We start from the raw sequence: 23,884 nt of genomic DNA on the forward strand, positions 1-23,884 counted from the left end.
GATAATTTTACAAAACAGCGGGGGCAATTGGAAAGCACTTATTAAAGTACCTGTTAAAGTAATTAGTGATGAAAATGGAAATTTCAGGGCACTTCTGTGTCTCTTAGATCCCAGAATAGGCTCAGGCTGTGCTGAATCACTTCCTCCTTTAGATCATATTCACAGAAGAAGACAAAAGGGAAGCTTCAGAGACTCAGCCTTGGCAAGCAAATGCGAGTCACTCTTCGGCTGTCCTCCTGTCCACAGGTCTGACTGGCCTGCCATGGGAGCCTGAACCTTCTGTCCTTTTTCTCAACATTCTGTCACTTTGCTGTTAGTTCTGAAATATTTCTGATTTTTTTGTTTTTTGTTTTTTTTTTTTTGTAAAGACTTCAAACAAAGAGATTTGGGAGCTCTGCAGGAAGAGCTAAGTTCCTGTTGCACAGAATATTCTCTTACGTATACTTAACTGTGTGGTGAATACACTGGCCTCCACCACCTCTAGCTGCATGGCGCCTTGACTCTACTGTGATCTTGTTTGCATGTTCTGCCTTAAGAATTCTTGGATTTTTTTCTCCTTTGTGTGCTTGGTCTGCTCAGGGATATTGTCAGCTCTGTTAATGAGCTTCCTTGAGTCTCTCATAGCTCATAGTCATGACTCTGCACATAGTAGATGCTTCATAAAGCATAAAGCATAAATTAGTGTTGGACTAATTAGAGTGGAGGCTCTTGAGGGCAAGGTCTGCTGTTTTCATCCTCATCCATCCTCCCACTGGTGCTCACCCTGTGGGCCTCGGGGCACTGTTAATGGAATTGCAGCAGATAAGGATTGGTATGAGATGCTCTGGTCATCAGTCTAAGCTGCAGAGACCATGAATAAACTTTCTAATCACCAAACCAAATGCTGCTCCCTTAGGTAGCCACTGGATAATCAGGCTGTCATGGAAGTGGGGACCCTTGAAGAAGGTTTTGAATATAGCTGTGGAATAATTGTTTCAAAAATGTTTTATAACCTTGGGTCCTAGAGAAGTAGAAAAGAGATAGAGCCATATCATTTGCCAAGGCACCATCCAGAGCAAAACAGAATGCACTCAGGGCAGCTAAACATTGATATGCAAGGCAACTCCAAAAGTTGTCAGGGAAAATAATAATTGCAACAAGGACTGTTGCAGATGGCTAAAAAAAAAATTAGCTGTAAAACTTTCACACACTGAAGTGAGATCAAATTATGATGGACATTTTTTTAAAGGGTCTCTAGAAGAACATTCGGAAGGCACACTGTCACGTCAGCAGGAAGGCTGAACGCAGATATTATGTTTTATCTTTGTAGCCCAAAATGGAAATAATGGCATAATTAATTAAACATCAGCTTTTATCCAAAAAGATTTTGTCCTGGTCTCAAATTTTTGTGAATCTAAGAAATGACCATATAATACTCAGTTATATAATATGCAGTTATGTAATACTCAGTTTTATAATAAATTCTTAATGGAATAGAATGAAACTTGTGAAATGTGAACCTAGGGATCTGCCACAATCTCTCTTGATGGGATTCTGGAGGGACTGATGAAAAATCACACTTCTGAGTGTGGCAAAAATGTAAGTCTAGTATGTGAATAAGGCAAAACTTTGGGGTTTTTATGGAAGATCATTTGGCTTCCACAGAAAAATTATTTTCGTCAGGCTCCAAGCTGTTTTAGAAAACTTCCTGGAACTTCCTTTTGGAGATCCTTATGCATACCTGTGGAATTGCCTTATTACCCAATAGAAGGAACAAAGCTTGTTCACCTGAGTATGCCTATTCAGGGTCATATTTAAAATGCTTCTCTTAAACATGCACCAAATCCTCTAGAAAGCTGAACTTAACAGGAAATCAGAGGAAGTTAGCAATATCAAAAGATACTCAGGAGATTTCATAATAACTCACTCCAGGTTTGCTTCCCTTGTGTTGGGCTTAAAGGGCATCAAACCCTGGGCCCAGAGCCCACCTAGGACAGAGTTGAGGAAGCAGAAATGGGGCTCTAGGAAGCTTTCTAGAAGCTGTGAGGTGAGAAAAGCTCTCTAAAGTGGAGACGATTTGAAAACAAAACTAAAGCTGAAAAAGCAGTAAGTTCTTTATCCGAGAAATCAACCCAACATCCGGGCCACTAGATTTGAGGGAGGGTGATCCCTAAACATGGCCAGGTCCAAATAAGCAGCCAGCCAAGTTGACAAGGCGCAGCAGAACCCAGAGAGACAGTGGGCTAGAGCAGGTGAGGACTCACCGAGACGGGGAGAGGCCAGGGCAGCTGTTGGCGTCCCTTCTGTCGGGTCACATGCTGAACAGTTAAAACTTCTCTTTTGTGCAGATATTTGGCTTTTAATAGTTGGAGGGGCTGGGTTCAGTGGTTCATGCCTGTAATCCCAGCACTTTGGGAGTCTGAGGCAGGTGGATCACCTGAGGTCAGGAGTTCGAGACCAGCCTGGCCAACATGGTGAAACCCTGTCTTACTAAATAACCAGGTGTGGTGATGCATGCTTGTAATCCCAGCCTCTCGGGAGGCTGAGGCAGGAGAATCACTTGAACCCAGGAGACAGAGGTTGCAGTGAGCCAAGATCACGCCATTGCACTCCAGCCTGGGTAACAGAGTGAGACTCTGTCTCAAAAAAAAAAAAGAAGGGAGACTAATTATATGCATGATTATGGTGGTAGATTAATTCTCTCACCAAATCTGAATGAAGAGAAGAGAACCATGGTGAAATGATCCCTTTTGTACTTTCCTCTCTACTTCTAAAGCTGAGTTAATAACTTCTAAAATCCTGACATGAAAAATTTCATACATTCCTCTTCAACCTTCAGGAAGTACATCAGTAAATGCAAAAGCTGCTCACCAATCTCTTTTACTTGATTTGTCCAGCATGGTTTCTTGTGTTGCCCAAATTTCTTAGATGAGCTATTGTTGTAACCTCAACTTGCATCAATAAGGACTCAGTGTCTTCCTGGCCTTAGCAATCACTGCCTTAAAATTAAGACATCACTATGGTGCTGAGTAAAAATCTAGAGACAGAATTCTATCAAGTGCAACAAGCCTTCACGGAGCATCTGAGGAAATGAGGAAATGAAATGGAAAACCCTGGCCCTCCAGCCCAGCTCTGAAAGGCTCAAATGCACCTCAGTCTCCAGTCTCTGCTGCCGTCATTAACTAGAGAGCTGCAGTATCAGTCACTACCACCCTGAAGGGTCTACTCCACCTTCATCCTGCCAGATAAAGGACAGCCAGTCCTTGGCACAGTCTGTTGAGGGGGATATGTCTCTGCCTTGAATTACAGATACAGAACTGCACAGAGAACATAAACCTGACTGACTGAAGGCAAGTGAACCCATCAAATATTACCCACCCAATGTGTGGTTCAGGCACTGACTGCTGGCATTGTCAGGTCCCCAAAGCTTAGCTTGGTATTTTGCACCTGTATGAGCCATGCGTTCTGTTATAAATTGTGACACATCGTAGCTCTTCACACGATCTCCTGACCCCTGCCCTTGCATATAGTGACAGAAAGCAAGTCTCTTTCCTGTGAAGCTAGAATCTTCGGTGGGGGTGTCACCTTGGGCTGTTGACGTGGGCACTACATATCCATGTGTAAATACCTGTATATCGGTACATTTGTTTGCACATATGTACACATATGAAATACATACATAGAAACATGCATATTTCTTGAGTGGCTATCCTGTAGGCTACAGAGAGAGCTGTGTCAGCCAGGTCAATGTCAGCAATAACAACAAACTCCAAATGAATCATGGCCCAAATTCAGTATAAGTTGATATCTTCCTCGTGTCAAGTCCAAAAAGACTGTTTCTTTTCCCAGAGTAGCTTTCTTCCAGTTGAGACTTTCAGAAGCCAAACTCCTTATACCTGGTTGGCTTCATCTTCAACAAGTGGCTTCCAAGGTTGCTGTGCTGAGTTGGCTGCATCAAGCCAGTGGGAGGATAAAGAGCATGGAAGACTATTTGAGGGAGGTATTCCTGGGCCCGGCAAGAAAGGACAGATGTCACTTTTGCTCAGGCTCCATGACCTAGAACTAAATATGTCATGTGGGCACACCTGACTGTCAAGGAGGCTGGGAAATGCAGGCCAGCCATGCACCCAGAAAGAAGAGGGCCAAGGTTTCCGAGGTTTTGTGACACCCAGCTCGTCCCTGCCACTGGGACAATGTAGAAATTAAGGGATTGGCCTGCATTTTCCCGGAGCTGATCATCCTGTTAGGAAGATAGAACCTACACAGAGAACAACTCAGTAAGAGTGTACTTTGGATAAAGGACCGAAATGAGAGGCGGTCCAATCCCTCAAGGCAGGGAATCCACTGTGGGTTAGAGAGGATAGATGACTTTACAGGGAGGGTTTCAGTGTCGTCCTGAATACTGGACAGGATCTAGGGGCAGGAGGAGGAGGGTGTGCCATGGAAAAATGGACCAGAGATCAACTCAGATGGGGGAGGGGCACATTCCAGAGACTGAAGCCAGTCTGACAGGGAGGGTTAGACCATCACCGTCAAAGGAAGCATCTGAGTAAAAATATCCCTCGCTTACCTTTGGTTTGAAAGTGTGTGAAATTCGGAGTCTCTATCTCCGAAACCCAGTTGAATCTCAGTTACTGACACAGTGTGACAGGTGGCGCAAGGCCTATTTCAAACCCATGCTGAGTAGTCCTGCTACTTTTCATGCCTAAAACAAAGCAAGCATGTCTAACTCCAGAATTCATTGGGAGATGCAGATTAAAGATAGGAAGTTTAAAGTATTTCCGATGAGATTTTATTCAGATGAACATTAACAGTAAATATGAACTATACATGGGTATGTGATGGAGAATTTGCCCTCTAAGCTGGGGAGCTCCTCTTAAGAGGTCATGGCCTTCTTATGTCAGTTATGCTCTTTTTGACAGTGATTTAATTAAATTTCTCATGTATACATTCTACCTATTTTTCACTGAAGCACAAGTAATATAACATCAATATACAAAGTGATGCTATACACACACACGCCTGTGTATTATATGTATATGATGAAAATATAAGCCTATTTTAAAAATTCTTATCATAAGAAATGTAGTCTCTATGGCATTGTGTGCTTTCATAGTTATTTAAGGGAAGTTGTGTGAAGTTGTGTGATATTTACCTATCATTTCTTTGCCTATAGCCTTAACACAAAAGTAGATTTTATTATGCTTGAGATGATAGGTAATCCAGTTACCCTGATTGGATCATTATACATTGTATACCTGTATTAAAACATCACATGCACCTCTATAAATATAAACAACTATTTTGTACCCATAATAATTAAAAATTTTTAAACATAAAATAATAATTAAAAATGTAAATGGTTTTTTAAAAAATGTAAACAGATTTTATTTTCTTCTAAGTCAATTTTTATTTGCCTTATATGTATGAAAACTATAACAATGAATGATTCATTTGTGCCTTATTATCTAAGAAATTACCTACCATCAACTGTCAGGTATGACAATAAACTAACCTGTGTGAATTTCAGCATATTATCCTATTTGTTTTCCCTTCTTACTATGACAGTGCCTCTCTCTACCTGTGGTAGTGGATTAAATAGCCACTTCTGTCTTTCTTTTTTCTGAAAATATACACTTATTGATGCCTATAATTCTGTCATTGGATGTTGTGACTTTGTTAGGAATTTTATTTAACTTCACCTTTTATTTTAGATTCAGGGGGCACATGTGCAGGTTTGTTCCATGGGTGTATAGCATGATGCTGCATTTTGGATACAGGTCCCTTCACTCAGGTAGTGAGCACAGTATCTACTAAGTAGTTTTTAAACCCATTCCCCCCTTTCTTTTTCCCCATCTATTAGTCTACAGGGTCTATTGTTCCCATGTTTATATCCATGTGTGCTCAGTGTCTAGCTTCCACTTGTAAGTGAGAACATGCCGTATTTGGTTTTCTGTTTCTGAATTAATTCACATGGGATTATGGCCTCCTCTAGCTAGATTTGTGTTGCTGCAGAGGACATGATTTCATTCTTCTTTATGGCTGTATTCTGTGGTATGTATGTACCGTATTTCTTTATCCAATCCACTACTTATTGGCACCTAGCTTGATTCCATGTCTTTGCTACTGTAAATAGCGTGGCAATGAACATGTATGTGCTTGTATCTTTTTGGTAGAATGATTGATTTTCCCTTGGGTATGTACCTAGTAATGGACCGAAGAATCAAATGGTAGCTCTGGTTTAAGTTTTTCTATCTTTCTTTCGCAGGTGAGGGATCTGAGACTAAGACGTTCAGTTACATTCCTGAGATCCTGTAGAATGTATACCTTCAACAGGGCTAGAACTCAGGTCTCCTGGCCCTTGCCCCAGGACCTCTCCTTTCTCCCATGCAGACCTTCCCTATTTTAGTGAAGGGAAGGGACTCATTTGGATAAAAGCCACTGAAACAGCCTTGAGGAGGGCAGGGTTTTAGATGCATATATGCATGCAGTAGGTGAAAGCGTGACATCATGTATCTGAGAAGTAATAATGAAGTGCATTCATGAACTGAATAAGTCAGATAGCTAATCCATTGAGGCTTCTTCTCTCAAATCACATGATATACCACTCAAAATCATTTCTTTTGTTGAATGTCATTTCCCATAACTTCTTGTCCTGTTTGCATATTGATAAATGTACTCTTAGGTCTCACAACATTGAAATTCTTTTGGCACTCTCTCAATCTTTAAAACTTATATATGGGTGAGTCAAATATAAAGACGTCTTTTTGTTTATAGACTACAACAAGCACTAATGGGCTGCTTACTAAGTGTGATGCATTTTGTCAGGTCCCAGAGATTACAAGATGAGATAAATTCTATCTTTGCCCCCAGGAAAGTCAGATTCTAGAGCTTGAAGATTTTAGGATTAGGATTCTAAAAACTGTCCAGAAACAATGTCATGGTTTTGGTTACCTATGGAGGTCTTAGCTCTGCTGAAGAAATTTGGATTTTCAAAGCAACAGGCAATCAGTTTAGAAATTATTTTCTTTTTTTGTGAAAGGACCTCCACAGACACACAAATGGAAGGTCCACTGAGAAGGAGAACTGGCCAACCCACAACAGCAAAAAAATACCTTTACACTTGCAGGAGGATAGAATGCAGCCCTGTCACAATGCCATCCTTCAGGAGGAGCTGCATACATGTTTGTTGAATAATCAAGTAACCAAGTACTCAGGGCTCTCACAGAAGTTCAGCCTAAAGAGAGTCGAATGTGGAACAGAGAGAATGTGGCTCATTTTAGTGGAGTTTGTAGTCCCTGCTGACTACATGGTAGATATGCTGGGACAGAGTGACCTGTGGGACAGCCCTGCCCTCTAAGATGATTCTAACATTGCTTAGTGGCAAAGAAGCAAAGGCATTTCTTAGATCAGCATCAGTGTGCAGCAGGGCCTCTCCAGGGGGAAAAAGTAGAAAAAACTTTTCAGAAGTGAGAGAGGCACGCTTAGCCGCATTATTTACTTACTCAATTAGATTTTTTTAGCATCTGGAGCCACAAAAGTTGTAACCAAGACAAGCCAGGCTATAAGTGCCATTTTCAAAATGTCATCGCCTAGCAGAAACATTAGGCATAAATCACGAGTTTTATCGTATTTGCAATTAAACAGATCAAATTTAATGTCCACAGAAAAGCCTTAGTAATTAGTATCAAGATTAATACAGTGAAATGTCTCTGGCTTAGCAGGCCTCCCAAACAAAACTGAAATAAAGAATTCAGTATATAATTGAATAGCACGTGAATATTAATGTACAAAATCCTCAGAGTCCCCAGGTCCCCAATGCAATTATTTTCTATTCACATTAATTGTTCCTAACAGATGACATTAATGACTTTGAGCTAAAATGTGTCCAAGGGAAGATTTCACAAGATCAATGCTGTTTAGAAATAAGGTCACTTTTATAATTATCTGCTCAGATTTTAACCACTGCTCAACATAATAAGGTGAACTTGGTGATTGGTTTTCTTAATGTGAATATCAAATGTTAATTTTCATACTACCCAATAAATACATCAGAGTATTCATAGTTTTCCTACTGCTTATTTTTTAACTACTACTTATATTTTTCTACTACGTATCTTCCAAGGCAGACTGACAGACTGTAAAAGCATGATTATTGTTTACAAAATGTAATTTGCATATGCACATACATATACGTGTATGGAACACTGATAAACTAGAATAAACTTTTTAAAATTAGGACATGTATTATCTAATTTGGAAATGCCAACTCTTTTGAGATTTAACTGTCCAAGGCAGGATTTTGAAACAAGTAATTAAATTATCGCTATTTAATGTTTCTGCTTGATTTTACCTAGAAACTTCACTCACGCCTCTTGGATCTTTCATCCGGAGATTTGCTTTCAGAGGTGGAAAGAAGCCGAAGTCTGACACAGTCACGAACTGATGCTGAGCTGCACGTGAGTTTCCCAGTTGCCTTCAGAACACTTGTTTCGGTTGTTATTTTCCTTCCATCAACTATGATGTCACAAGCGAACCATAAAGCACATCCTTGAAGCATTGTCAGGCAGATAAAAATACCTTCCTTTCTTGTGTTCTCTGAAATTCAATATCATGTCCCCCAGCTGATATAGTAAGCAGAAAGTGTCATTCTCCACAGAAATATCATAAATCTTGGTTTTGTCCCCAAGACACCTTTTTTGGATATTGATTATATCTCAGAGTCTCTGAGAAATGGTCAAGGAGCTTTTTATTAAAACCCACATCCCATATTATTCATCCTACTTTTATGATATATTATGTATGAACTTTTAAAAATTCATGGGCTCTGCATTTTTTTCCTCTAGCTGGGGTTAGCTTTGTGCTTATTTGGCAAAACTTTAACCAGCATGGCTTTTTAACTCTCATTGACATAAAAGGAGTAACTTGAAAAAACACAATTGCCAAATAAATATATAATGAAAAGAGTAAGGCTTAAAACAATGACATGAACATTTGTGGATCACTGTTTTTTTTATTTTACTGAATAATTCTATCAGTGTAGATAGACCATTAAATGAAAATATTCTCAAGTTAGATTTGAATTGAATTTCAGTGGAATGTTGTCACTTTAAACATTTATAAAGACCTAATGGCATCCAATCTATAATATAGCCTTAAGGTCAAGAGTTTTTTTTGGTTGTTGTTGTTGTTTTGTTTTGTTTTGTTTTTTAAGTGTGGAGTTTTTATTTAAAAATGGGAAGAATGAAACCCTGGGCTTAATTTTTTTTTTTTTTTTTTGAGATGGGGTCTCACTCTATTGCCTTGGCTGGAGTGCAATGGCACGATCTCAGCTCACTGCAACCTCCGCCTCCTGGGTTCAAACGATTCTTCTGCCTCAGCCTCCTGAGTAGCTGGGATTACAGGTGCCCACCACCACACCCAGCTAATTTTTGTATTTTTAGTAGAAACGGGGTTTCACCATGTTGGTCAGGCTGGTCTTGAACTCCTGACCTTGTGATCTGCCTGCCTCGGCCTCCCAAAGTGTTGGGATTACATGCATGAGCCACTGCACCCGGCCAGCTTCATTCTATATCTCTATTTTTTAACTAAAATTGTAGATTTTCTACAGCATTTCTCACAGTAAGAATGTTTAAAGTATATGAATCATTCAGGGTAGTAATCTAAAAATAAACAATGAGGAAAATACACTTTGGATAGTGCAGAAGACAGGTTGTATTTTTGCCTGTTAAATCAACATAATTAAGATAATGTTGCAAGAGAAGCTAATACACATTTTTTATGAAGAATTTTAAGAAGAATCACTATTACTGATGATAACTCGCTGGGATTCATGGGGTTCTGTGTATCTCTGGGAGCTCTGCTCATTGCCAGAGGGCTCACTTGGCATCATGGCATGATGGCTTGGACTTGGGCAGGGCATCAGAATGGTATATTGACAGGGCAACTTGGGCAAAGTATGAAAACCTCAATGCCTCAGTCTTCCCTTTTAGAAAATGAGGATAATGATATTTCTATTTCAGAGAGTTGTGGCGAGGATTAAATGAGATAACACAGGAAATGTGTGTACACAGTGCCTGCTAACAATATTGCAACAATCATAAGATCTCTGTCCCTTTGGCCCTCTTCAGTTCTCTTAATATGTGGTACCATGCCACACCCACAGCAAACCACAGCAAAGGTAGAAATGATCACTGAGAAAGTGCTCTACTAATATGTCTCTCCAGGATCCAGAAGCTCACATCGGTGATCTCTGGTAACGAAGTCCATCCACTTTTGGCTATTGCCTAATGTAGTTACTACTTAGGCACCAGGCATCAGGAAATGATAGGATATCAGGAAGTGTAAAACAGGGTCCCGTAGGGAGACCATGAACTCACTGATGGCTTAGTTGAAGAGCCAAGACACATGTGTGTGTTTATGTGTGTGTGTGTGTATATATATATAGTTGTTGTTGAGATGAAATCTCACTCTGTTGCCCAGGCTGGAGTACGGTGGTGTGATCTCAGCTCACTGCAACCCCCACCTCCCTGGTTCGAGCAATTCCCCTGCCTCAGCCTCCCAGGTAGCTGGGATTACAGGTGCACGCTACCACGCCTGGCTAATTTTTTTGTATTTTTTAGTAGAGACGGGATTTCACCATGTTGGCCAGACTGGTCTCAAACTCCTGACCTCAGGCAATCCACCCACCTCAGCCTCCCAAAGTGCTGGGATTACAGGTGTAAGCCACTGCACCCAGCCTCTCTCTCTCTCTCTCTCTTTCTCTCTCTCTCTCTATATGTATATATGTATGTATGTATATATACATATATATTTCATGTTTTATATGTATTTATAATATACAATATATAAATATATATTATATATTGTGTATGTATGTGTATATATAAATATACAATATAAAAATATATATAATATATATATAAATGTTTTTATATATGTATGTGTGCGTATATATGTATGTATATGTATAAATACATATATATATAAACATTTTTAATAATAGCAGCAAAACCCATGTAAAAGTCCCTAAGCATTAGCATTTGTCAGGGGCTGTTCGGTCGTCACAATGATCCCATATAGTAGCTACTTTCATTATCTCCATTTACAAAGACAGAAACTGAGTCACAGAGGGGTTCAGTAATTTTCCCAAGCTCAAAGAGCTAGCAAGTGAAAGCTAGAATTTAAACCTCATAAATGGCCTTGGAGTTCCAGTGCTCAACCACAGAGCAGTTATTCACTGGAGTAGATAATCCTATGTGACAATCACATGCTGATGAAGGAAACTGGAGGAAAAAAAGAGCTCACTTTGCAGCCAGGATGTCAGGGATTCTGCATCCCTTATTTAAATTCAAACATTGATCTTCCAAAGTGTAGGAAGGTGTGAGAATTTCCCAGTAGAAAGGAGTGGCCGCCGCCTCTTCTTTGCAAGGAATTACCCTGTAACCACCACTACACATACACGTACACAGACACTCTCCCTAACTCACATGCCTGCCAGCAGGCAGACTCAACCATTCCTTTTGTCTGGCTTAGCACAGCCCATGTCAGACTGTGAGGTACCACAACATGCTGCTGGGGAATCCACACAAGAGACATACTTCTTTAATAGCTTCTCCTAGAGGCTTGCTACACAAAGCCCTGGTCACAGAATAGCAGCATTGAAGCACCTGGGAACTTGTTAAAAATACTACATACATCTCAGGTCCTACCTCAGAATTACTGATTCAGAATCTGCATTTTAACAAGATCCCTTGGTGATTTAGTTCACATTAAAGTGTGAAAAGCCTGTCTTAGAGGACACCTCTCTGCTTAAGCATCCTTGCCCCTGCCTGCTCCCACATGACATTCACAGGCCTTCTCCACCTCCCTCAAGCATCTGCCATCACATCAGGGCATCTCAGCTGGGCGCAGTGGCTCACACCTGTAATCCCAGCACTTTGAGTGGATCATCCACCTTATTTGGGGGTTTGAGACTAGCCTGACCAACATGGAGAAACCCTGTCTCTACTAAAAATACAAAATTAGCCAGGCATGGTGGCTCATGCCTGTAATGCCAGCTACTTGGGAGGCTGAGGCAGGAGAATCACTTGAACCTGGGAGGCAAGGCAGAGGTTGCGGTGAGCTGAGATCATGCCATTGCACTCCAGCCTGGGCAACAAGAGCTAAACTCCATCTAAGAAAAAGAAAAAAATCAGGGCATCTCAAGTTCAAGGCCAAGGAAGAAGCAACAATTCCTTCTCACCCCAGCCCATCTTCTGAGTCCTAGTTTCCTGTCATCTTACGCAACGTCTATACAGGAGGTATACACATGGGCACGAGTGGGCAAGGCTGCTTATTCATTAAAAGAGACCTGGAAATTGAGTTGTAAAAATAGATATAATTTTAATACATGTAGTAGGCAGAACAGGCGGGAAGATAAGAGAGAATTGCATGCAAGCCTCCCTCAATACATTGGGAGAAGGCAGGATGTAAACTGTAACCAAAAGCCAGGCAGAGTGCAGAAAGGCAATTGGAGTTTGGATCTGGACAGCCTGGTGGGACAGCAGACACAGTCTGTCTCTCTCTCTCTGGAGAGTAGACACGTCTGTCAGAGCAGAGGCAGTCCTAAATAGCAGCCACCACGCTACTTACTTAAACAACAAAATATGAGAGGACAGAATGGAGAAAACGGAAAGCATACAGTAGAAGTGGAGCCTGATGAGCTCTTTCTGAAAGTTTGCTCAGTGCACATTCCAGGTGCCGACCGTGGCTGAGGCTGAAATGGCAGTTGCTGCCCTGCGGCACAACCGCTGGTTGTGGGCATCTGTGGAGATACAGATATGAACTCCCCTTAACTAAGTTACATCCGGCAATAAGCAAGGTCATAAATCAATAGATATTGCTGAAAGCCTGGTTTTAAGACAAGTTTCTCCTTTCAGTGATGTTTAGAGCCAAATTTCAGGGGGAAGAAGTAGGATAGTAAAATGTCTTGGCATTTTTAGATCACTTAAAGAGATTGTTTTGCAGCAAAAATGAAGTATTGATAGTAAGGCAGATGCCTAATACTGAAAATCTAATGTTATTAAGCATTATAGATATTGATTAGAGAGTAAATTAAACATGCCCTATATACTGATGTAGGAGTTTAATATTTACCGCAAGTACCGTAGGATCATCATTACCTTCCTTCCACAAGCTGGCGTTTAGTCACCGTCAGTTGGAATTGCATTTGGAGAACAGTGATAAGTACTCAGGTACTGAAAGGCACCCACAAAGTGTCAATAAATTGTATAAGTAAGAGGCTTTGCCACTCTGCAAGTGACACAAAGACAGATGGCTTCCCATCAAAGAGTTTCTGAGACAAAGCGTTATATAAATAGGAGACTGGAATTAGACGGTAATAGAGAGATTCTGTTCTCAGTGGTTGGGATGTAAATTAATTTAGCCTGTCCAGTTTGTAGAGCTTCATCTGTTACACGAGGGGCCTATAATGTGGCTGTCAAATGTGCTCGGAGGTTTACAACTTTGTCACTCTTGCCTTATGCAGAACCACTAGAATTCTAACAGCCTGAACCTTCCACCAAGAACCCAGATCTATTTGATGTTAGGGTTATTGCCATGTGGATGGCCAAATGGTAACCAGGATTGGATATAGAAAGCACTATTATATTTACAGTGGAGGCTCATGATACCTGAGTTTGGTGTTTGCTGTGGATGGCTTCCTGTGAGGTAGCACAGATAGGCAATGGGCATCTGGTTGTTGACTTAGAATGATGCCATCAGAACCAGAGGAAACCATAGCAGAAATCTCAAAGAGCAGCACCCTCTATAAAGAGAATATTGAAGACCATGGAAGTTAGAAGTCTTCCTTGCTCAAGAGTGCATGCTTAGTGCCAGTGGCTAGCCCAGGATCCAGACCACTAGACTCACAGCCAGTTTGCATGCTCTTGAACCCCGTAGTCAAAGATGTGACTCTATCTTCGTCCTTTTGTAGCATTCGAATCGTGTTTTGATACTGATTTGATATTCTCACCAGTATGGCTAGATAAAATAAGAACACCCTTGTGGTACTTTTGCCTAATAATGATGGCAGCTTGTAATAATTGAGCACCTACTATAGGCCAGATGCTGTGATGTGCTTCACAACTAGACCCTCATTTAGTCCATGCAATAACCCTATAAGATAAGCAGTAGTATCATGATTTTCTTTTTTCTTTCTTTATTTTTTAAGCTTTCTATTTTTTTATTATACTTTATGTTCTAGGGTACATGTGTACAATGTGCAGGTTTGTTACATATGTATACATGTGCCATGTTGGTGTGCTGCACCCATTAACTCGTCATTTACATTAGGTATATCTCCTAATGCTATCCCTCCCCCCTCCATACCAGAATCTCTGGGACACATTTAAAGCAGTGTGTAGAAGGAAATTGATAGCACTAAATACCCACAAGAGAAAGCAGAAAAGATCTAAAATTGACACCCTAACATCACGATTTTCTTTTAAGAAAGAAAGAGAATAAATAGTTTCCCCATAGCCACACAGTGAGAGGCAGAGCCAGGATCTGAGCCTATAATTTGACTGCAAAGTCTGCCCCTAACTATCATAACATACTATACAGACAATCTGTAGTTTAGGGTAGTTCAACGGGATTTTTTAACTTTGTGATGGAGCCAAATTCAGTAGACACTGTACTGGGAGCACCCATACAACCATTCTGATGTTCATTTTCAGCACAGTATTCAATAAATTACATGAGATATTTAACAGTTTATTATAAAATATGCTTTGTGTTAGATGACTTTGCCCAATGGTAGGCTAATGTAAGTGTAGGCAGGGCTGAGCTATGATATTCTGTGGGTTAGGTGTATTGAGTACATTCTCAGCTGATTTTCCACTTACCATGGGTTTATCGGGATGTACTCCTGCCATGAGTTGAGGAGCATCTGTATTCCCACCTACATCACCATAAGGTTGTGTTGATATTTACTCTCCTCTGAGCAAAGCCCTTGCTCAGAGCTGTCCTGCTTTTTCAGGAACACCAGCTAAATACAAAATCAGCCTTGAAATGCCCTGGCTTGGGGGCTGTCATCCCTGGTCATCTCTGTCCTCGAAACAGCTACAGCAGCAGCAGTGAACTGTCTCTTTCAAGCACCTGCAGCGAGTACTCCAGTGGCTCCTCCTACACATGGCACGATGGGAAGAACCTCAGGAAAAGGGTAAGGCCTCCTTTTAAGCACTGTGGCATCAGACTGAACCAGAAGAGAATCCTCTTCTGGTGGGATTTGGTCATGGAGGTGAAGGGCAGGTGGGAGAGGTAAGAAGGAAGCCACCATTTGCGGAGCACCTGCTCATGTATTATATTGACCTCCTTTCATCAGTGCCATAGCCTCGTAAAACACTATTTGACTATAAATTGGAGGCAGCATGGTGAGATGACAGAGGCCACAATTTCAGTGTAGGTAGGCATATTTCTACTTATATACATGCCAAGAGTTCCTTTACCAGGATTTTTAATAATTACTACTACTAGAATGACTCCCATCTACACAGTGGGCTTGCAGAGCTGGAGATTCCTTCGTGCTCTGAATAGACTTCTTTGTACACTGATGTAAGGGAAATATTTGAAATAGCTGTTTTATCCATTCCCTAATGTTGGAGAAAAGGAAAGAGCACACGAGAATGGAAACCCTGGATCAGTGTATTTGGAGGTCATTTTTCTACCATTTGTATACATTTAGTTCATGGTTTTAGCAGTGTAGAAACCAAGAAAATCCAGAACTCCCAGGAGATATTGATGAGGGTGTAGCTTTGTCATCCTCCGAACAAGAACTCAGAAGATTTCACGTTTGCATTTAGGGCTTCTTCCCTTGTACTCAGACTTCCAATGCAAAGTACGGAGCCTGCTGCATTGTCAAAATTGCCACCTCTAAGGAGTTGTTAGGTGCTCTGAATAATGACTGCTCAGAGCCTGGTTCAGAACAGACTGGAAAGATGGTCAGGGATGTTTCCTCGCTTTGTGAATATCGCTGGCTCCCAGAGCCCCTAGCTCTGTTCTTTTCACTTTCACACCTCTTTTTCTCTCTGCCTCTCAAAGGCTTTTCACTTTCTTTTATTTTTTTGGCTGGAATTCTTCCAATTACAGTAGCTTTTGATGTTCTAAGGCAATCTCTCCCCTGAATGAGGAAAAAGAAGGTTTTTAAGGCACTTCATGGACAGTCAGGTGGCTCTTTTCTGGATCCTTAATAGGGCTCTGCCATGGTCATGGAGTACCAGGACACCTGTCACATCTCACAGTGAACAGTCTTGTTTCTCAGGGACCTAACAAGCCAGACCCAGATTCATAAAGACATTTGAAATGTGTATTACTTAAGAAAGTTCTGCAGTTTCTTCCTTTGTGCTGGATGCTCATGTAGCATTAACTTACATAATAAACATGTATCATATTAATATGAATTTGTGTAGTAACTTATGTAACGATTAACATATGATTGATTGCGCTTTTTGAGTTCACAAGTATGTTTTTTCAAATACTTGTGTAGAAACAGAAAGGAATCCTGCATGAAATGCACTAGCCTGCCCTACAGAGGAATTTGGCTCTAGTTGATAAGAAATTACCATATGTAGCACAGCTTTTTAAGGACTTCAGAAGCATTAGATCATGTAATGCTCCCAGTCGCCTACTAAGTAGGCTCTCCTATTCTCCCCATTTCACAGAAGACAACACTGAGGTGCGAAGAAGTTAAGTAACTGGCCCAAGATGCCACAGGCAGTACATGACAGAGGCAGGCTCCAGAAGGTTCCAGAACCCACATTCTTAATTGTTCTTTTATACTGGCCTTGTTGAATCAGCCTGAAACGTGGTGAGGTTGCTTCAGTGATTGAGATTGGTTTGCTCCCATTGAGACCAAGACGCCCTTTAGAAAAAAAAATGTGTAAGATTCTTGTCCAGTCAAGAAATGGAAGAGGACTGTGGACATTAAACACAGGCCCCAACCTCAGCAACAGCATCTTTTAGTCGGCCACATTGCTTCCCAAGAGCAACTCTCTTCCAACTTTCGCAGCAAAGGATGGATCTGCCTATGGGAAGTGCCAGCTCCTCCCCACCATCACTCCCACAGGGCATTCATGTGTCTCTCACCCCCAAGCTTCAAGATTGGCCTAGGCTTTTCTCCAGCTATTAAATACTATAACCTCCTGTGGAGGACTGAAGGAGGAATGTGGCTGATCTCACCGGGCAGACAGCCTGGGCCCTGGGAGGTTTGCAGCCACTGGCTCTGGGGCAAGTCGCAGTGCAGCACTGGGCAGGCTCCCGAATGGCGGAAAGGAGGCAAGGCAGAGGCTGAGCATGTCTTCTTGGGGGGCAAACACATCCACATTTTTCAAGCTCTTGTGGGGTACTTTGGCCTGGCTTCTCTTATTTATTGTCAACATGACTATCAGGATCATGGAAATTCTTAGAAACTCACACTGTGGCAACTGCTTTCTGGTGGATCTATAATATCCAGATTCACTAATGGGACTTCTTCTGATTTCTAAAGGAGTTTGTAATGGTACAGGGAAGAGGAAGTGGGGCAGCATCACCAAATAGCATCTACTGCCAGCAACTTCTGACGGTGGAGAATTTCCTAAAGAAAAATTATAATTTGATTTAAAAACAAATAAATGTGTGCATTGTTGATAGCAAGAGTAATTTTCATGAAAATGCCTTAGATGTAAGCAAATGTTTACAGTGTACTAAGAAGCCCGGATTCAAATGGAAGTTTCTGACCTTTTTTTTCAACCTCTGCACATAAGTGTGTGGGGCAGGGAGGAGACTGATGTAGCCAAACTGGTATAGAGTGCATTTCTGAAACCCAGAGCCTTCTCTTGAAGCTCTTTACCATTAATCATATAGCCTTTTTTTTTTTTTAATGGAGTCTCACCCTGTCGCCTGGGAAGGAGTGCAATGGTGCAATCTCAGCTCACTGCAACCGCCACCTCCCAGGTTCAAGCGATTCTCCTGCCTCAGCCTCCCGAGTAGCTGTGATTACAGGCATCTGCCAACACGCCCAGCTAATTCTTGTATTTTTAGTAGAGTGGGGTTTCACCATGTTGGTCAGGCTGGTCTCGAACTCCTGACCTCGTGATCCACCTGCCTCAGTCTCCCAAAGTGCTGGGATTACAGGCATGAGCCACTATGCCCAGCCCAAACAGCCTTCTTAAGAAGTCGCTAGGTCAGCCCCCTAAACTCTGCAAGTACCATTTAAGAAATAGTGTAGAGTAACCTGTGATCTCTATTGTGACACTGACTAAGGTAAAGGGGAGAAGAGGGGCCATGCTTGACTTTAGTAGTATAGCATCAATTAGGACTGCAGGCTCTGGGGCCAGACTGCCTGGGTTCACGTCCCCTCATGGCCACTTTTGAACTGAGTCGAAATCGACAATGCTGTAGAAAGAGCCTGAGAATCCAGAGTTCACACCTTTGCTCCAGCTCTTTCTGTGTGATCTCCAACAGACCCAACAATGAGTCTCAGCTGCCTGTTCTGAAGATGGAGTGAAAGCACTCTGTAAATGGCTGGTCTACAGCAGAGGTTCAGTAAATGTTAGCTTTCTTTTTTTCCCGCCCTTCCGTTTCTTATTAGCAAAACTATGAAAAAAAAAATGAATATGTAGAGCACAGTCTTTTCTCTCTGTCATTTCCCATACATTTTTCCAATGCTGAGGCTGGCATTTGGGAAGGGTGATGGTCAAGGAATTGACCTTTCTAAATTTGGTAGGTGAATAATTACTATCAGGTTCTAACAGCGAATGCCCAGCTGCTGTGTGTGTGGGGGTGTGTGTGTGGTAACTTAAGAAAGTTTTCACAGATATCTGTTGCCTACCAAATAAAGTCATGAAGTCACAGAACTATCGAATGTGAGCGTAAAGATATGAACCAACTTACTTTTCCAGCTTTACCCGCTGCACCTATCATAGACACTCTACAATAAGGTCATGTCATTTTCTAGTCATTCCCCCAATGTACCTTGAATGTACTTTCTGACTTAGGTCTTTGCCCATCCCATTTCTTCCATCTGGAAGTTATTTCCCCCACTTTTAACCTAAGGCAAACCTGTCTTTCAAGAGCTAGGTAAGTTTAAAAGAAAAAAATACATACCTTTCCTTTATGCCTTTCTCCAAATAGACCTGTCTGTGGCCTCCCTCCTCTGAATCTCCAGAGTACCCACAACATTTGCACTTCTCATTTTCTCCCTTACATACAGTGAGCTGTGGCCAATTCTCCTCTCCCCTGCTGGGATTTCTGCTCCATGAAGACAGGGCCTTTACCTTCTGTTTCTTTAGATCACTGCGCTGCTTAGCACAGGACCTGGCAAAATCAATATTTGCTGCATAGTTTGTGAATACATTAATTAGCTAATTAATGTAGGCATTTATATGTGAATACTAATCAACCACTAGTGCAAATTAAGTCCCATGATGGACTTTTCCTTTTATATATGCGTGTTCTATGTGGTTTAATCATTTCTGATGTCTACTTTTCTTTCCTAGCAATCATCACAAAACTGGGATAAAAGGCTAAGTATTGATTCTTCGCTCCCAAGTGGCTTTGCTAGTCCTACAAATGAACTACCTCCAACTCGTATCAAGGAAAGCCACATTTTGGAAGGGCTAAGAAAGCTACAGAAGCGAAAAGTGTTACTTGAACCCCCATCAGTGATAACCAAATGGGGTTATAAAGATTGCATGAACTCGAATGAAGGAATATATTCTCCAGGAATTAAAAGTAGCAGCCTCAAGGAGTATCCCCCCTGCAAAACAGCTGACCTGGGGAGCCCCTGCAAGGAGCCCCACAAGACATTTGTTTATGATCTAGATTCCCACGATGATGCAGATGATGACTCCTCCACCTTCGCATTGCTCCAAGCAGTTCCAAACCAGAGCTACAGGCCGCATGGCAGTAAACTAACCCACAGTGTTTCTGACAGTCTGTTTGGCTGGGAAACAAATAGAAAACACATTCTGGAAGGCACATCCTCAGTTTATCCCAGGGAAAGGCCTGAAAAGCTGACAAGTTGCGCCAGCAGCTGTCCCTTGGAGAGGAAGCTGTGCCCAAGTGTGCAGACGCCTCAGGTACAGAGGGAGAGGGGCCCACACGGCCAAGGCCATGGCTGCGTGGCTCTCAACCTCCAGCTTTCAGACACTGATGACAATGAAACACTCGATGAGCTTCACATAGAGAGCAGTGATGAGAAAAGTCCTTCAGACATGTCACTGGCTGCCGACACCGAGAAGTCCGTGGAGAACCTGGATGTTCTTGTGGGGTTTGGAAAATCTCTATGTGGGTCTCCTGATGAGGAGGAAAAACAAGTGCCCATCCCTTCAGAGACTAGGCCAAAGACGTTTAGTTTCATTAAGCAGCAAAGAGTTGTAAAAAGGACTTCTTCAGAAGAATGTGTTACCGTGATATTTGATGCGGAAGATGGTGAGCCCATTGAATTCAGCTCTCACCAGACTGGAGTTGTCACTGTTACCAGAAATGAAATTTCCATCAATTCAGCTCCTACTGGACCCAAGGCAGAACATGCTGAACTTTTACCTCAGGGAATTACTTGTTTACAGCCAGGAGCTGCTGCAAGAGACTATACTTTCTTTAAAAGGTCTGAAGAGGACACTGAGAAAAACATTCCAAAAGATAATGTAGATAATGTTCCCAGGGTGTCCACTGAATCTTTCAGCTCCAGGACAGTGACACAAAATCCTCAGCAGCAAAAGCCGGTCAAGCCCACACACACACTATCATGCCAGAGTAATTCCAGGTCTTCAGCGCCCATGGGCATCTATCACAAGCAAAATCTCACAAAAATACCTGCCAGGGGCAAGTCTTCACCTGAGAAATCAAAACTAATGGAGCCGGAAGCCTCCACACTACTCCCTTCATCTGGCCTGGTGACTCTTGAAAAATCACTGGCCTCAGTTCCTGGGAAACTCTCACGATTCGTGAAGACTGAGAGCTCAGGACCCCTCTTTGAATTACGACCAGATCCACACATTCCAAAACATCCCACCCAACTTCCGCACAGATTGCCCAGCAGGAGGGACTGGGTCCACTGCCCCAAGAGTCAGACTCCAGGGTCACGGTCAAGGCCTGCCATTGAGTCTAGCGACAGCGGAGAGCCCCCCACGAGGGATGAACACTGTGGCTCTGGGCCGGAGGCAGGGGTGAAATCCCCTTCCCCTCCGCCCCCTCCAGGCAGGTCCGTCTCCCTGCTGGCCAGGCCCAGCTATGACTATGCACCAGCACCTTCATCCACCAAGTCTGAAACCAGGGTCCTCAGTGAAACAGCAAGGACCCCGTTCAAATCCCCTCTGCTGAAAGGAATCTCTGCTCCGGTTATTTCGTCTAATCAGGCCACGACAGAAGTGCAGAGGAAGAAACCTTCTGTGGCCTTCAAAAAGCCTGTCTTCACTTGCCCTACACCCTCCCCAGAAGCAGTCATTCAAACCCGATGCCCTGCTCATGCCCCCTCCAGCTCCTTCACCGTAATGGCTCTGGGGCCTCCAAAGGTCTCTCCGAAGAGAGGTGCCCCAAAAACCTCTCCTCGCCAAACACTTGGGACCCCACAAATGGACACAGGATTACAGACTCCCAGGATTTCTCCTTCAACCCATGAGCCACTGGAAATGACATCCTCCAAAAGTGTATCTCCAGGGAGAAAAGGACAGTTGAATGATAGCGCCTCCACACCCCCCAAGCCTTCCTTCTTAGGGGCAAACGAGTCACCATCATCTCAGGTCAGTAGTCCCTCTTTGTCCTCATCACCCTCCAAAAGCCATCACAGCCCTCATGGTTGTCAAAGTGCTCATGAGAAAGGACTGAAAACTCGCCTTCCGGTGGGACTCAAGGTGCTCATGAAGTCTCCCCAGCTGCTCAGGAAAAGTTCCACCGTGCCAGGGAAACATGAAAAAGACAGTTTAAATGAAGCCTCCAAAAGTTCCGTGGCTGTGAACAAGTCTAAGCCAGAGGACTCCAAGAATCCAGCAAGCATGGAGATCACAGCAGGTGAGAGAAATGTGACCACACCGGATTCACAGGCACAGGACAGTTTAGCTGAGGGGCTTCCCCTGGAAACAGCACTACAAGAGTCATTGGAAAGTAGCATCCCTGGGAGTGATGGAAGGGATGGGGTAGATAATAGGTCCATGAAAAGATCGCTTTCCTCCAGCAAACCACACCTAAAACCAGCTCTGGGCATGAATGGCGCCAAAGCCCGCAGCCAGAGCTTCAGTGCGCACTCAGGAGACAAGCCTTCCACACCCGCCATGGAAGGGCCAGGCAAAGTCCGAACTCAGATCATTACCAATACTGCTGAGAGAGGCAATTCTCTTACCCGGCAGAATTCTTCCATGGAAAGCTCTCCCAACAAGGCCCCTTCTGTTCCCATGTTGGAGAGTCTCCCTAGTGCTGGGAGGCCCTTGGGGCACCCCTCCTCCAGGCAGGGCTCCCTGGGGAGCTCAGGCAGCTCCAGCAGTCAGCATGGGAGCCCAAGCAAGTTGCCTCTGAGGGTCCCTCCAAAGTCTGAGGGACTCCTCATCCCACCTGGGAAGGAAAACCAGCAGGCCTTCACCCAGGGAGAGTGCCCCAGTGTGGCTATACTTGCGGAACCAGGCAGTGACCGCCACCGGTGCCCACCCACCCCAACAGACTGCCCTGAAGCCCTGCAGAGCCCAGGGAGGACTCAGCATCCAAGCACTTTTGAAACAAGCAGTACATCCAAGCTAGAAACTTCTGGAAGGCATCCAGATGCCTCTGCAACTGCGACTGATGCTGTGAGTTCAGAAGCCCCCCTCTCACCCACAATCGAAGAAAAGGTCATGTTGTGCATTCAGGAAAATGTGGAAAAGGGCCAAGTGCAAACAAAGCCCACCTCTGTAGAAGCAAGGCAGAAGCCTGGGCCTTCTTTTGCCAGCTGGTTTGGTTTTCGGAAGAGTCGACTTCCAGCTCTGAGTAGCAGGAAAATGGACGTCTCCAAAACCAAAGTGGAAAAGAAAGATGCAAAAGTCTTGGGGTTTGGAAACAGACAACTAAAATCGGAAAGAAAAAAAGAGAAAAAGAAGCCTGAACTACAGTGCGAGACAGAAAATGAGCTTGTCAAGGACACCAAGTCAGCAGATAATCCAGATGGCGGTTTACAAAGCAAAAATAATCGGAAAACACCACAAGACATTTACAACCAACTGAAGTTTGAACCAAGGAATAGACACAGCCCTGTTACATGTTCAACAAAAGACACCTTCATGACGGAACTCTTGAACAGGTAACTCACTAGAAAAGCAGGTAGCAATGTAGAGGGGTCCCTCCACCACCTTAAAAAGAGTTGTTTGCTTTCTGTGCATTGAAGGCCAGTCAAGCATGTTTTTCATACAAGCAGAAATGAATAGTAGCAGTCTTTTATACATTAGCCAGAATTTAAACAATGAAATAAAAGTTAGCAATAAAATGATAATTTAGTCCATGTTACTTTGTTAACCAAACCAATGGTCTTTGAAATTAAAGAATGGTAAGTTTTATCAGCGTTGATAGAAATTCCACCTACACTAGGAACTATGAGTGTACCCAGATGGCATGAAATGGAAGAAAATTACACGTACGTTTTAAAGCATGCCGATTTCATTGATTATACCTAGCAAACATATACTTGGAAACTTTCCAGAAATAATGATGTTTCTTGCCACTCTTAAGCTAAAAAGGTATTTAGGAATCACTCTTCAGTGGTTTTTATTTTGCCCCTCTCCACAGTAATCATAAAAATAAAAAATACATTATGATATTGTCACATCTAAATTGACACGCTACTAGAATATTTGAAGATTTGATCAAGGCCTGTGAGGAACACTTATCCCTCAAAGGTTTCAAGACAAAGAGCTAGAAAGAGATTACT

At 42.7% G+C, this 23,884-nt stretch overlaps 1 protein-coding gene across 6 annotated transcripts in view; it reads left to right on the forward strand.

Moving 5' to 3' along the window:
- The window catches only part of NCKAP5 (NCK associated protein 5), a 977,998-nt gene that overhangs the window by 844,181 nt on the left and 109,933 nt on the right, over positions 1 to 23,884 (forward strand). For all 6 annotated transcript variants that reach the window (XM_050750930.1, XM_050750929.1, XM_050750926.1 and 3 more), the window contains 3 exons: positions 8,337 to 8,438; positions 14,999 to 15,181; positions 19,494 to 23,260. In XM_050750930.1, the coding sequence (XP_050606887.1) occupies positions 8,337 to 8,438; positions 14,999 to 15,181; positions 19,494 to 23,260 (4,052 nt within the window). The remainder of the gene's footprint in view (positions 1 to 8,336; positions 8,439 to 14,998; positions 15,182 to 19,493; positions 23,261 to 23,884) is intronic.

Source organism: Macaca thibetana, chromosome 12 (assembly GCF_024542745.1).
Source record: "Macaca thibetana thibetana isolate TM-01 chromosome 12, ASM2454274v1, whole genome shotgun sequence".
Lineage (NCBI taxonomy): Eukaryota > Metazoa > Chordata > Mammalia > Primates > Cercopithecidae > Macaca > Macaca thibetana.